At 46.2% G+C, this 13983-nt stretch overlaps 2 protein-coding genes and 1 pseudogene across 3 annotated transcripts; all 3 read right to left on the reverse strand.

Moving 5' to 3' along the window:
* Nucleotides 1-3530: 3530 nt before the first annotated feature.
* Nucleotides 3531-5078, reverse strand: LOC136528557 (auxin-responsive protein IAA23-like; annotated as a pseudogene).
* A 998-nt stretch (nt 5079-6076) lies between these two features.
* LOC136528558 (GPN-loop GTPase QQT1-like) lies at nt 6077-7411 on the reverse strand. Its single transcript, XM_066521534.1, has 3 exons — nt 6768-7411; nt 6372-6416; nt 6077-6243 (listed from the first exon to the last, which is right to left on the reverse strand). Exons 1-3 carry the CDS (start codon nt 6857-6859, stop codon nt 6132-6134), a joined length of 249 nt encoding a protein of 82 aa, XP_066377631.1. The 5' UTR covers nt 6860-7411; the 3' UTR covers nt 6077-6131.
* A 2052-nt stretch (nt 7412-9463) lies between these two features.
* LOC136528554 (palmitoyl-acyl carrier protein thioesterase, chloroplastic-like) lies at nt 9464-13543 on the reverse strand. 2 transcript variants are annotated; one of them, XM_066521529.1, is made up of 7 exons: nt 13345-13543; nt 12210-12780; nt 11997-12130; nt 11420-11533; nt 11062-11245; nt 10896-10964; nt 9464-10167 (listed from the first exon to the last, which is right to left on the reverse strand). In XM_066521529.1, exons 2-7 carry the CDS (start codon nt 12711-12713, stop codon nt 9910-9912), a joined length of 1263 nt encoding a protein of 420 aa, XP_066377626.1. In that variant the 5' UTR covers nt 12714-12780; nt 13345-13543; the 3' UTR covers nt 9464-9909. The 2 variants fall into 2 exon arrangements, with proteins under 2 accessions (XP_066377626.1, XP_066377628.1); XM_066521531.1 differs by lacking the exon at nt 13345-13543 and adding an exon at nt 12858-13257.
* Nucleotides 13544-13983: the final 440 nt, after the last annotated feature.

Genomic DNA, 13983 nt, shown 5'->3' on the forward strand with positions numbered 1-13983 from the left:
ACCACCTTCCAGGCATGTTAGAAACCAAGCAGTATTGTGGGCGCCGACGTTTTACCCTACAGTGTTGTAGGCACCCTCAACTCCCATACCCGGCGAACATGGTAAAACCCCCCATGCCTCGGGGCACCAACAATATGGTAGGCGTCGACATCTTCCATACCAGAAGAAGACGACGAAACCCCCAACATGCATCTGACATCAACAGTATCGTGGGCGCCTACAATCATCATTGTACCCGATGGCGTGGGCAACAAGACTTAGTAGCATACGTAAACTCTCCCTTTCTCACTTGTAAAGCCATCCCCTTCATCTATAAAAGGGGATGCGCTCTCTCCTAATAGGAGGATCCCTTTGGACGATTCAAAACACAACTCCAGGATCAATCTCACAGATACACAGAGCACACGCTCAAATACTTAGCGCACGTAGGAGCTCCCGTCTCACTCGTCCCTTTGGCCTAGAGTTCAACCGGGCCTCTTGCAACCCCCATCTTCTTCCTCTCGTTTGTAACCCCACAGCAAACTTCGAGCACCTGGGCTCAGGAATAAAGTCACCGACCAACTCAAACTGGACATAGGGCATGTTGCCTGAACCAGTATAAACCCTATGTCATTGAGTGCTAGGCCACATCCGATCACAACGTACGGTAAAACTACAAATATTTACGTGTTGGTCACTTTCTGCACCGACACTACATTTCCTTTGGAGTCATATTTTGTCTTGTAGACTCATTAACAGCCTATTGTTTTGGCTCCATTGGAAATTACTTCCAAGTCCCAAACATCATTGGTATTCACCTAATTCATTTTAACTTCCATAGCTTCTTGCACTTTAAATGAGTAAACGCTTCTCATGGCTTCTTTAAATGAGATGGAATCACCTTCTATTTGAATTTCTTTACTAACATTGGCTTCATAGTCCTTAGAAAAACTAGTTTACTAATTCTTTGATACCTTCTGGGGCCTCATCTACTGGCACTTTCATATGGGGCTATTGTTGCTCTTCATTGCCAAGAGACAACTGATTCTACAGGCTCCTGTACGACAAGATCCTTGTTTACATTATTTATCTTCTTTGAAAAGCTAACAACAGGTGTTGTATAAGTCATACAACATCAACAAGTATTGAGAGATTCGTTATTTTTGAATCACTGAAGTGGGCATGCAGCCCCGCTTTTCTTCAAAGTCTTAGGTCTCTACATACCTTTACATACCATGCTCCCCCAAATCTTCCCATCTTTTCTAAAGATAATGTATCTTCAAATATCGTATTTTGGGCTCAATCTGTTAAACTCTCATATGGCGCTTTAAGCACCACCTTAGCATCTTTGAGACTGGCTACGCTATCTTCCAGTCAGAACTTTAAAGGTCCAGGAATTTGGCTATTTCTCTGCTTAGGGGTATCATCGTTGTGACAGTTGTACTCCTCCAACGGTCGTATTCATCTTAATTAATCTTTATCTCACTCTTAATGAAGAGTAAGAGTATTTTTCTTAATTGATCTTAATATTCTCCCCCTTGAAATATGGCATGAACTTTACTACCATAATTTTGATAACTATTCAGAAAGCCTGTAAACGAGGATACACTTTTAACTTACTTCATTCACATGATTATGTCATGTAAACAAAGTTATTTCTTGATCTGTTTAGGAGTACACTTTCCTTATTTCACTTCAAGAACTCAACGAGGTCTTTTATTAATGGTACTTTTGCAAGTCACGCTTGCATCTTTTCCTTGTCCTTTGATTAGTATTTACCATGACGGTGCATTTCTATTATGACATGGTTAATACTAGGATAGCATAAGAGCTACCCAAACTTCTCTCGCTATGCGGGATACAAAAACATATGAATCATCACAAAAAATTATCTCGCCATGCAGGATGGACTAGCATAATTACTATGCCAAAACTTCTCCCCATGCGGGATATATCTATATGAAAACTTAGTCATAACAACTAAAACATTCACTTATACTTCATTTTCCAATTAAATCTTCCCGTTGGTTCCAATTTAATCAGAAAATTAGTAAACTAACAAAAACTATCATGAACTGGCTTGACTCGAGCCTTTTCATTCACATACCTCAGCATTGTAGCCCGTTGGCATGCAGCCGAGTGATCTCGTCGATTAAAAATAAAACATATTATATGCTTCTGCATCAATTCTACATCACCGTTGGGCAGAAAATAGAATTAATGCATAAAACTCATAAATTAACTTGAAATACATATAACTACTCTTCAAAATTAAATTCTTCCATTGGTTCGAATTTAATTAGAAGATAATCAACTTCATCACAGCGGAAACATGTTAACAAAATACATTCTATTAGTTAAGGAGCATTTCTTGGTCCTTATCAACTCTCTGAAAAATTCACCACGTTGGTGTAAAATTTTCTAGAGATTTAAACTTCAAACTTAAATTCGTTATAATATTGTCATCATCAACGTTGGTCAGAAAATGACAATACAATAATCTTACTTAAACAAAAAAATAGACTACTCCTCTAATTAAGTTTTTCCGTTGGTTCCAATTTAATTAGAGGATCAACATAATCATAATTTACTAAATATAACTGCTCTTCAAATTAAATTCTCCCGTTGATTCGAATTTAATTGGAAGATAATAAACATTAAACTTTGTAGCGGAAACATGAAAATTCTTTAGGGTTAGGATTCGGATTAGGGTTAGGATTAACCCGATTCGATTTTTCTTTCTGTTTTGATTCGAGATCGGCGAGGTAAGCCACCTTCCTAGCTCTTCCCCTTTCCCCTTCTTCTTCTCTTTTGGGTCTTCTTCTATTCTTCTCGGATCTTGTCCAATTTGGGGTTAGGTTAGGGTTCGGGTTACTTCACTGTTCTTCTTCCCCGACGGTTAGGGTTCGGTTGAACCCTCTACATCTCTACATCTTTGTTTCTTCCCCCGATTAGGGTTAGGGTTTCAATCCGAATCGGATCGAACCCTCTGCCTCTCTTCGATTTCTTTTCAATTTTCTACCCCATACTAGATCTACACACTGACAACCTTGCTCTGGTACCATTGTTAAAACCTTAGGGATCATCTAGGTGTCGATTAGTGGGTGCATTCATCTCTATTTGATTCAAATTGACCTAAAACATGAATCGGGAGTGGAAGGCAGACTCGGAAGAGGGAGACAGTGTAGAGGCCCATACCTTTGGGTTCGGCAGAGGTGGTAGAGGGGAAGAAATCACCACGGCAGCAGCGGTGTAGTCCAGAGGATGGCAACGCATCCGGCGGCGCTTCCCATCACTTGCAACGCTGCCCACGATCGAAAGGGATTCTAGGGTTCTTCGGTAGGGTCCAGTGGCGACGTCAAACCTCGTTTCGTGTGCCTTGGCCCCACCTCTCTTTTCTTACAGCGCTGTGTGACAGGGGCCCGCCGACCAGTGGTCGGTTAAGCGTCCCCGATCAGGACACGGTCAAAGGGTCCGATTAGCCGTTGGGCCGATCAGTAGAGATCAAACTAACAGATCAGGCTGCCAAATTACAAGAACACTGATAGATCGTACTTGTATTCTTTGACCTTATACAATGAAAACAGCACACAGCATGTACCATATTCGTGTATACATGGATCCCTCGAGACAAGACGATCGAGGGCAAAGACTGAAACAGAAATCCAAGTATGAAAGAAAGCGAAAAACGGAACTACTACTAATAATCTATAGCTGACGACGTGCTAGTGCCGCCTTCTCGCCGGCATCCAAAAACCAAACCGTCCGGCCGAGAGAAAGGGCACTTGAAACTGAGGAAGTTTCCATGGGGTGTATGGCCTGTACAGAACACAACAACAGACTGAACCCTGATCCTACGGTGTATAACGTGCATGGAGGACCTGAGCAGCCAAGCCTCTTCCAGTGCACACTTTGGTGAACAAATTCAGACAAATTAGCCGCCTAATAGGGCAACAACAATCATTGAGATCCTTGGAGCTGCATGAAGCAATGCAATGAAGTAATAATGTCACTATGTCAGTACTTGTATGATGATATGTACTGTAACATCTTGTAGCTAGGACATGCATGGATTTGGAGGTCTTGCATAGGTTGACGGCCTCGGAGCTCTTCATGAGGCGGATCCTCTTGCACGAGTCCACGAACATCCTGCGTTCATGTGAAAGAGAGGGATTAGCACGCTTGACAATGAAGTATTTCACCGATTTGGATTGGTTGGGGAACAGATAATTAGCAGGAACAAGGAGGTGGGTACGGTGAATTACTTGAAGGGTACGTCGCCGACGAGCATCCAGTCGCCGTCCTTGTCCTCTTAGGTGGGCACGTACTCGGCGCCGGTGGCGGCGTCGACGAGACTCCCAGGAGGCGAACATGCCGTGGAGCGCACGGAACAGGGCCGCGTACCCGTCGTGCGCCACGAGGTCCACCTTGCGCAGGTATGGCGCGCCGTCCACGGCCACCTTCACGAGCTTGGCCTGCTCGTCACGCAGCGCGTTGCGCCGGTACGCGCGCACCGGCGGCCACCCCACGGCCCGCGCCCTGCACATCGTGACGTCACACAAGCGTCCAGGTAAGTCCAGAGTCAACAAAAGCCGTGCCGTCCATGGGCGTCGGGCGTCGTGTCCACACGCGGCGCGCGAGGGTTGAAGCTAGAGAGAAGAGAAGGCGCGTACTTTGGGGAGGGCGGCTTGTCGTGGTCGGCGGCGGCGCGCTTGCGGTCGGCGGCGGCGGGGTCGGCGGAGGAGGAGGAGCCCGGGAGGGCGAGGGTGAGCGCGGTGTCGTCGTAGTCGAGGCCAGACACGGCCGGGGAAGCCGCCGCAGAGTTGGTCGAGCTCATCGACATCACTGGATGCGCTTGTTCCGCCCGGGCTTCTTCTCTCTGAGAGAGTCTGAGGTCTGCTTGCTGCACCGTTCGTCCGGCCGATAAGCTTTCCTTGGTCAGGCAGGTCGCGCCAGAAGACGAACGCGGCTGCTGCGGAGGGGAGGAGAGGGAGGGGAACCGGGGGGACCGGAGCGGCTCGGAGAAGGACGCGGTTGCGTTGCGCGGTCGCTGTCGGAGGCGAGTGCGTGCGGTGTACTGGAGGACGAACGAGAGGAGGCCGCTGCCTATAAAGATGCGCGCGGTCCGGTGTGGTGCTGGTGCCGCGTGCGTGCGTGTGGGAGAAGTGCATTCGGCCTTGGCAGTTCTGGAGCATTGTTGACAGTGAAAGAAGGTATGGACATCAAATTCCACGAGCAATAATAAATGTTCAAATGACAGGAAGATCGAGGGCACAATACCTAAATTCCCATAGTTCTCAATTAGGTCAATCTTTGACAAGACATTGATATGTGGCAATTCCATGTGTAGCATTGTTGACAGTGAAAGAAGCAAAGCACTCACATACTTTCCAGGATCACAGCATAAATGGCCATCAATAAGGTGCACAGCAGTCAGCTGCAGAATACAGAAAAAAAAACATTAAACAATCTAGTTCATTAGCATTAAGGCAATCTAAATAGGACCAAGAACAGACGCATACCCTCAAGTCCATCTTTTTTATGAGTTTATTAATAACACTTCTTGCATTTGAGTGAAGGAAGAAAAGTTCCACTTGCCCCGGAAAATCAAATAACAGATAGTGATCTGCAGAAATGTTATGTTTGCAAGTCAATAATTTGAGCAGTATGAGTGTTTACAATGTTTAGTTCTCACCTGCTAAGTCTATGACTAAGAAATATATAGCACAATAAACAGCAGAATACTTTTAAACTGAGGTGCAATCCTGAGGATAACAGAATACGGTTTATAAAATTCTAACTCTAATTCTGATCCTGGTTGGATCATTAGTCTATTAGTATGTAATTGGTTCAGTCCAAGCACATGGAAAGCCCTGTGTAATGTAAAATAACAAATTTATTGATATTAGCAATTTATAAGTTTTTCCATCAGATGTTGCCCTTTTGGGATATGACCATTGCACAGATATTGCCACTGAACATCTGTGCAAACTTCAGAGAGGTATTCATTACTCACCTTCAATAAGAGGCTTCAGTTTTTCTTCAAGCCAGTCAATATTCTTCTCCAAGTAATCCATGCAGTACACAAGCCCTGACATAGATTTTAACACCATAGAGAAAGAAGCCATATTATCAGAACAAAAGCAGGTAGGTTACTGAACAGCAATAGAGGACCAGGAGCAACCTCCATTAGGGCCAAGCGAATGCTCAGCCATGACATCACTAAGTTTTATGAGGTCCTCAATGTTTATGGCACACTCATATCTATTTATCACTGTCAAGGAAAAATTTCAATTGTGACTAGAGAACATCAAGGAGAGAGAGTATGTTATAAGTAAGACATATAAGAGAGTGAGTACAGAGGATGGTGGTGCTCAAAGAGTCAAGGATACGGCAACGTGTCATTTGCAGGATCCAAATTGACAACCGCAACTTTCCTGCAGCAACAAAAAAAAACACATTAAGGAAACAGTCCCTGTGAGCAAATTATCAACTTCAACTTTAGTCCAACCAAAACAAAGCCAAGGGTGAAGTTTAAACTCTCAGCACAAATTCTGGCACCAACAACATGGTACCAGTTAACATTCGCAATCAACCTTAGCAGAGGAGGGCACTATTATTGGCTTCCATAGTTACTAATCGAATCACGCAGCGGGTCTCCAGGCAAGTAATATATGCAGTAACAAGTAAGTCAAAGCCAAGCGTATTCCACTTCCACTTAGCTAGAGCAGCTTGTGAGGGACAACGGACAACCAAAGCAATAGTGAAGAACTAGGCGGCGTATGTACCTGCCAAGGAGGGAGAGGAACTGCGACATGCCGTTGCAGTAGGTGGTCTTGCCGAATCCCGGCGGGCCGATCACCACCTGACCGAACACCATCCCCCCTGCTCCTACTACGGGTTTCCCCCTCGTCACCGATCTATCTGTCCACGGCCGCGGCCGCAGGCGCCGGGCAGGGTAGGATTTTCGCCGTAAATGGCCGCGGCGGCGGCGAGGTGAGGCGAGCTAAGGGCCCTGTTTGTTTCGGCTTATTTGAAACTCGCAATCTATCTCAGGGTGTTTGGCAATCCTGATTATGGCAGCGGCGGGGAGGGGTGCTGCCGGCGACTCGCGCAGAAGAGGGCCGTCGCCGACGGGAGGGAGGAGCGGCGCCGGCGACTCGCGCAGGGCAGCTGCGGCGCCTACCGCCGAGGAGAGGCACGCGCCGGCGGCGGCTCGCGCAGGGAGGGACGCGCGCAGAGATGGCCCGCCGGCGGCTCGCGCGGAGGGGAGGGGTGGCACAGGCGGTGGGCGGACGGCGGCTGTAGCCGGGAAGAGCGGAGGTGAGCAGCGGGCGGCGCCGGCGTGTTGGATGAGAGGGAGCGACGGTGCCGATGGAAGGTTAGAAGGAGAAACGCAGAGCCGATTCTCCAAATCGCGTGCTGGGCCAGGGCTGCCGCAGGCCTATGTTCTTAGTCTAATCTCTTCCTTGGCGAGGCCCAGGACTTGAGTCGGATTGCAGGCTTTTTCCTTCACCAAAAAAAAAAAAAAAAAAAAAAAAAAAAAAAAAAAATCCATTCCCGGCCCGGCGCCATAAATCATGAATGCAGCCGTCGTTCTTTTGTTTCGTCGAGCTCATTCCTTGCATGGAAGCTGTCCACCATTCCTCAATCAAATGGTCATTATTTTGTGGAATTCAGGCTCTGTTGCCAGCCCAAAGGCTCATCATCCCTAGCCAGAATTCTTTTACAAAAATAGACATTGAACACAGACAGAAGTGAACCGCAGTCTCCGCCGACTTGTGTGTTTTTTCCTCCTGTGTGTGCTCTCCAGATTGAGGATGCGTTGAAGGAGCAGTAGCAATCCACTTCCATGTAATCCAGTCGTCTTGATCAGTTAACTGCATCAGATCCCAGAGTCGAGCAAATTCTACGATCCTTTCTACAGGAACGATTTTCTGAATTTGTCTAACTTCTTGATGGTACATTTCTTCAGAGTGAAAACAGTGAGAAAATGCACATGGATGGTGACAATACTGAGTTTACCAATGTCAATCTGCCTGCCCTATCCAAAATCTTGGCCTTCTATAACCTGGGGATGGGAGGTGGGAGCCTTGCCGCAACTTTATGAGTCAATGGTTACACGGCAGGTCAGGCATCTTTGCCTCCCTCGTAGATTCTTCTCCCTCTGTTTTCGCTCAAGAATAGCTTTTCTTGTTATAAATGATAATGATAAGTCACGGACGCGTCTGTGCCTTATCTCCTCGTTCACGGATCTATCCCCATCCACTCATCCGCGCGTCACATGCCTGAAGGATGGACTCTGCTCGCCCTACCGCCTCCGCTCGGACGGACTCCGCTGCGCCGCTCACCGACGTCCGCCAGCCATCCGAACTCGTGCCTCCCGTTGCGACCGCGCTCCATCCGCTTGCCGCGGCCACTGGCGAGGTCCGTGTAGCCAACGATTTTCGCACCTGCGACCTTCCCTTCCCTTCCCTTCCCTCACTGCGGCAATTCGAGCTCGACGGGAAACCCTACCTGACAAGTACGCAAACACCCGGAAAGGTGGTGGCCCGGGTGGGCCGATGCTCGCGTAGTGGCCTAGAGCAAGCTAAGGTCCGCGCCATCCGCTCGCTATCGACAGGAAACGAGCAGCCACGGGCGTCCATCCGGACTCAAGTAACGCCCTGTTATAAACGATCATCGGAGCCTGTTAGATGGTAGGCCTAAATTATATATATGTGAATACGCGGGACAGACTTGATAACCAATAGAAAAGGAATGAACTGACATATGAATTACCATATATTGTCTCTAAATCGCATGGAAATTTGGCCAGTAAAACGCCAGAAATTTAGAATAGGAAAGAATCGAACAGCCTGAGAGAAAAATATTGTTCCTTCGCTGAAAAAATATGGCTGAAAAGACAAGTCTACCAGGGTCCCTGTTGCTGCCCTGACCAAACCAGGAAAAATTAACGATTTTCAAGATTATTGGTGATTGATATATTATGATCTCTACAAATAAGTCGTATAAAAAAAGTGGCACATCGATTAGCAATTCCAATCAATGATCATTAACCAGCTCAATGATTTGCAGGGCCCCTCCTATATTAACTTTGGTAACCTAACTTGAACCACCCATAAGAACAATTCCATCAAAGACAGCTTTAGAATCCAAACATCGCATATGACTTGTCTTCGAGTAGCCTCCACAGCTCAAATTCAGCCATCCGTAAAGGGAGTCGGATGCAAAATTCAGTTTGTTCTCCTTTCTCATCAGTCAACTCTAGTCTAGTCTAGAAATTAGGCGCAGAAAGCATGGTATGATGGTAGACATGTCAACCCGTCATTGCTCACGCCAAGCTGTCTTCAGTTCAAACAACTATAAATCAAAAGATATATTAAAAAAAACTATGCTTGTCAAAGTGGATCACAAGCTGCACAATTTCAATATTTAACGCATTGCCCCAGGTACGAAGTTTAGACACACTTTATCAGCCTGAGAAGAGTAATAATATCAATTTTTAATATCAGCAAATACAATATACGAGATTAAAATTCTCTGAATGAATATGGCTGCGACAAAGCTGTTTTCAAGGGGCTTATAACATATGGACATAGCACCAGAAGGAACATGTATGGGAAGCACTCGCTCCCCTTCATACACTTGTAGCTACAGACAGATCAATACTTACAACACTAAGAAAGAACTCAAAAGAAAAAACAGAAACAAGCCATGCACAGGAAGCCTCCTTTGTATTCGATCTCCCCGGTTCTGTCTCCTCCATTGTGACTCACTTGTATCTCCTCTATTTTTCACACTTCATAACTAAATTAGTTTAGGCCTCGCCTTGTGTGATTTGCTTCCAATAGAGGACACTAGTAACCATTCTGATCTTTTACCAAATAGTTTGCTGCCAAAATCACCATCCCCAACATCTCACACAGTTCAAAATGAAGATGGAACCACTGTTTCTTGGGCCTTGGTTCGCTTAGGCCTCCACATGGTCCGGGCCTTCACCATGGTCGGACCTGATTCAAGGCTCAGCACATGCTCACAGTGCAAGGTTGTTTCTCCAGACTCACTGTTGCAATCCGTGTGCACAGAGGTGTGTGACTGCAGCACACTATCCCGGCCACACTCCCTTTTGTAATCCAGCACAATACTCGCCAGTTCATGATTCTCAAGAATAGAGATCGGTGCACTCTGAGGCAAAAAGATAAAAGTAAGGTTAATTGCAGATGTGGGCAAAAGTCTTTGTATACAAGGCACTAATTAATATGCTAATCTGTCTCATTTTTTTTTTGGATTCTTTCCTATCCAGTTTGGGTTTAGAATCACTTGACCAAATAGTAGAGTCCCCCCTCTAATTAATAGTGGCAGAAGAGCTGCCAATTAATGAAGCAGGAAGGAAAACCAAATGATAACTGTCTCCGTACTCATAGCCAACAATAAGTGCATGAGCGACCAGCCAACAACACATGGCATATCATCAATCAGGCAAATATAAGAATTATCTCTACGCCATCTTATTTCTGTGTAGCTTAGAGCAAAGAAAGACTAAATTGATTTGTACACAGGCTGCTCTTGCACGAAAGCAACAAAAGTCCATGACATTGTTAGGTGCCTAGGTGACCAACCAAATATACTAAAATCTCAGGAGATGCATTCCTTGTCCAACTTGTGCATTTGTTGTAATGGATAAGTTTTTTTAAAAAAAGATACCATAATATATATCATGAGATGAGCCATTATACTGAATCTACCCCCCCCCCCCCCCAGCATAGAGTACTTGAGTGTGAAATAAAATAGTTCAAATAAATCACAAGTACTAAAATAGCTGGTCATGAATGTGCTTCATTACCTATTTCAGTCTCTAAACAAGAAACACTGAAGAGTAGAATAAAGATGCATATCATCAGAAAGAAAATTACCTCAAGAATCCACGCAATGTATTTAACATTATTGACATGCTGATTTATATCAAGATCAGCCCACCGAGGCTGCATAAAATAGACAACAAATATATAAAACAGCAAAGAAAAAATAACTATATGAACAGACTAGCAATTTAATCTAAATATTAATTCAGTTACTTACAGTCAGCCCTGTCCTCACATATTTAGCTGCAGAAGTGCTTTGACCATCTGGCAGTTTTGGAAGCTTGCGGTTGTCTTCATCAACAATAGCAGAACGCTCAAAAAAGTATGGCTCTATTTCAGTCCGCACTTCATCTGGAATTCTTGCAAGCTTCCTAGTAAGTTTGTTCATCATAACCCATTTACTGCACAAAGACATAAATTAGAAAAAAAATATTGCAACAGGATGCCCATGTAACCAAGTTCACGTACTTTGAGCAGAAAAAAATTATAAATGCAGCATCAATCGTAACATGGCAGTTGGTAGAAATAAACTGTTAATAAAATTGATTAATGGTATAAATAGCAGAGATTTGAACCTTGTTGCCTTCAGTATCGTGTGGCCTGTTATAGAATCACGTATATGCCAATCCCTACGCATTCCATTTTTACCATTAGCACTAACCCATGTATCTACTTCAACAGTATCACCCCTGCAGCAGAATAGCGCGACTTAGAACACATAATAGTAGAACCCAGATGATGAGGGATCATCTTCAGTTCACAGAAGGTAAACTTTCTAGTATCTGTTAGTTACCATAGGAAAACATATCAAGACCTCAAGAGGTTCAATGAGTGTATCTGCATCAATAATTGAGGAACTGCTCACAGTGACATACAACTATATAGGCTCCACGTGCTAAAAAACTATATAGGCTCATCCAACTAGTTAATGTCAAACAGTGCAAAGAACACCAGGGAACTTTCTTTTCACATTTATTGCCAAACAACTTGAAAACCCCATTCAACAAATCACTCAATACCAGCACTGAGGAAACAAGCCGTGATCATTAATAATTCTATGTCTCCGCAGATAGCCACATGGGTGCAACTTATTTCAAGCTCAAATCACGATAAGAAAACTGAAACAAGATCATGCGATGCTGCAAACCATACCAGCATGGATAAAGCTCGACGATGGCCTGCATTTGGCTAACCACCCAGAACAAGTTTCTTTTACTCATCTCTGGTGTGGAGCCAAATCCATCACCTAGCAGCCCAGCGGTCTTCACATGATTAAGTGCCGTTTCCTGGATCAAATCCAAACTTTTTTCATCGTCCAATCCTCAGCCACAACAATCTCACGCCTCAAAAATAACAAATCCTTACCTGCAAATGGTTCATCAGCGTCTCTATAGATGCCGTCCTATCCGCCCCTATCTCATAGGACCTAATGGAGAAGTTCTGCCTGAACATGAGCCCATCATGTATGATCCGGCCAAACCCAAAGGTGTCAGTGAGCATGTCAGGCCGCCTGGGCTTCCAGTCAAGCATCGTCCACTGCTTCTCGGCGGCCAAGAAGATGGTCGTGATGGCCGCAAGGAGCATGCTCCAGTCGGGAAGCTGGTTGTAGAAAGTCTTCGGCACCGAGGAAGGTACGGTCTCGTGCTCCCCATCCGCCACCGCAGACTTGCCCCCACCGTTCACCTTGGGGACGGCAGCGTGGGCGCGCGTCTTGCCCGCCCTCACGGCATTGGACGAGGCTCCCGGCTTCGCCGCCACGCCGCGGACATCCAGGCTCTCCGGGCGCTCCCCAAGGCCGTTCTTAGGAGCGGCCGGCGCCGGCGCCGGCGACCCTGGAAAGAAGGACGAGGCCGCGATGGAGGCGGCCATAGGAAAGTACTCCTGCGCCCCAAATCAAATCGAATGGTTGGCACCTGTCTGAATCCGGGATCCCAACCTAATTCAGCACGAGAACAACATTAGCATCAACGCAAACCACAAAATCAAACAAACAAAAAAAAACTGCTCGTTTACCCAATTTAAGCAACCCAAAACAAGCAAGACTTGGTGCACAGTACAGGCGCATCACGGGTACAAAGAACAAATGGCCAGAGCTTGCGAGGAAGTACAAGTACGGGGACAAAACGACGGTCAAACCAACCCGCTCAAATACAGCAAACATGAGACGAAATAAACGCATACAGTACGTAGGGGAAAAAAGGAAAGAAAAACTCGCCAAAGACTACAAGGTTTCCTGAACTCGAGATCCAACCGGGGCACGGATCCTGAATTCCCGCGATTCACCCCCCAGCTGTCGCGGCCCGTACGTTAGCCGGCCGAACAGCGAAGCGCCCAGAAATAGCTACAGCTTATCCGGTGGAAGTTGGAATAGCCACATGGCGGCCGCGCCCAGGCAATCCGACCAGGAATAGACTTCAGCGCCACTACGAACCTATGATGAAGGGACACGGCACGGAATGCGGGCGGGCCGGGACGGGAGGGGGCGCGCAAGGGAACGAACCTTCCGCAGCAGTGGGAGGGCGGCGGCGGCGAGGACAAAGGAGGGGGCTTGGCTGTTGGTGCCTGCTTCTTCCGTCGGGTGCGCTTCACCACGCGGCCATTGGCGGCGCGCCGACGAGGGGAGGGGGGAGGGAGGGAGAGGCTTCTGGCGGATGTGGTGGTGGTGTTTGGCGGCTTCGGTGGCGCTGCGGTGGGGGCAGCGGGGCCGGTCGACCTCTCTTTCTCCGCTGGCAACGGGCGTGGGCAACCGTGACCTTTTAAAACATGGAGTCCAGGGAGGCGGGAAATGACGATTCTGCCCACTTCTCGCAGTTATCGCTGAGAGGAAAAAACGGTGCGTGGCACGGAACGGAAACGGCTGGGCTGGCCATGCATGCGATGCTTCCGGTTGCTGAGCTGAGCAGATCTGGGAGACAAAAATAATGTAAAAGTAAATTTCTTATATCTGAGATATAGTAAAGCTAGTGCTTTCTTTCTTTGCTCTAGAAATAAATAAAAGACACTGAGCAGTTTGATCTTTTCTATTTGACACTGAAAGGAAAGCATAACTTGTTTTCAGTGTTCAATAATTTTTTTCTCAAATAATATTTGTCAATGTGTTTTTTTAATTTCTCTATCTATACATATTATTCATCAGATA

The sequence above is a fragment of the Miscanthus floridulus genome, chromosome 19 (genome assembly GCF_019320115.1).
Source record: "Miscanthus floridulus cultivar M001 chromosome 19, ASM1932011v1, whole genome shotgun sequence".
Lineage (NCBI taxonomy): Eukaryota > Viridiplantae > Streptophyta > Magnoliopsida > Poales > Poaceae > Miscanthus > Miscanthus floridulus.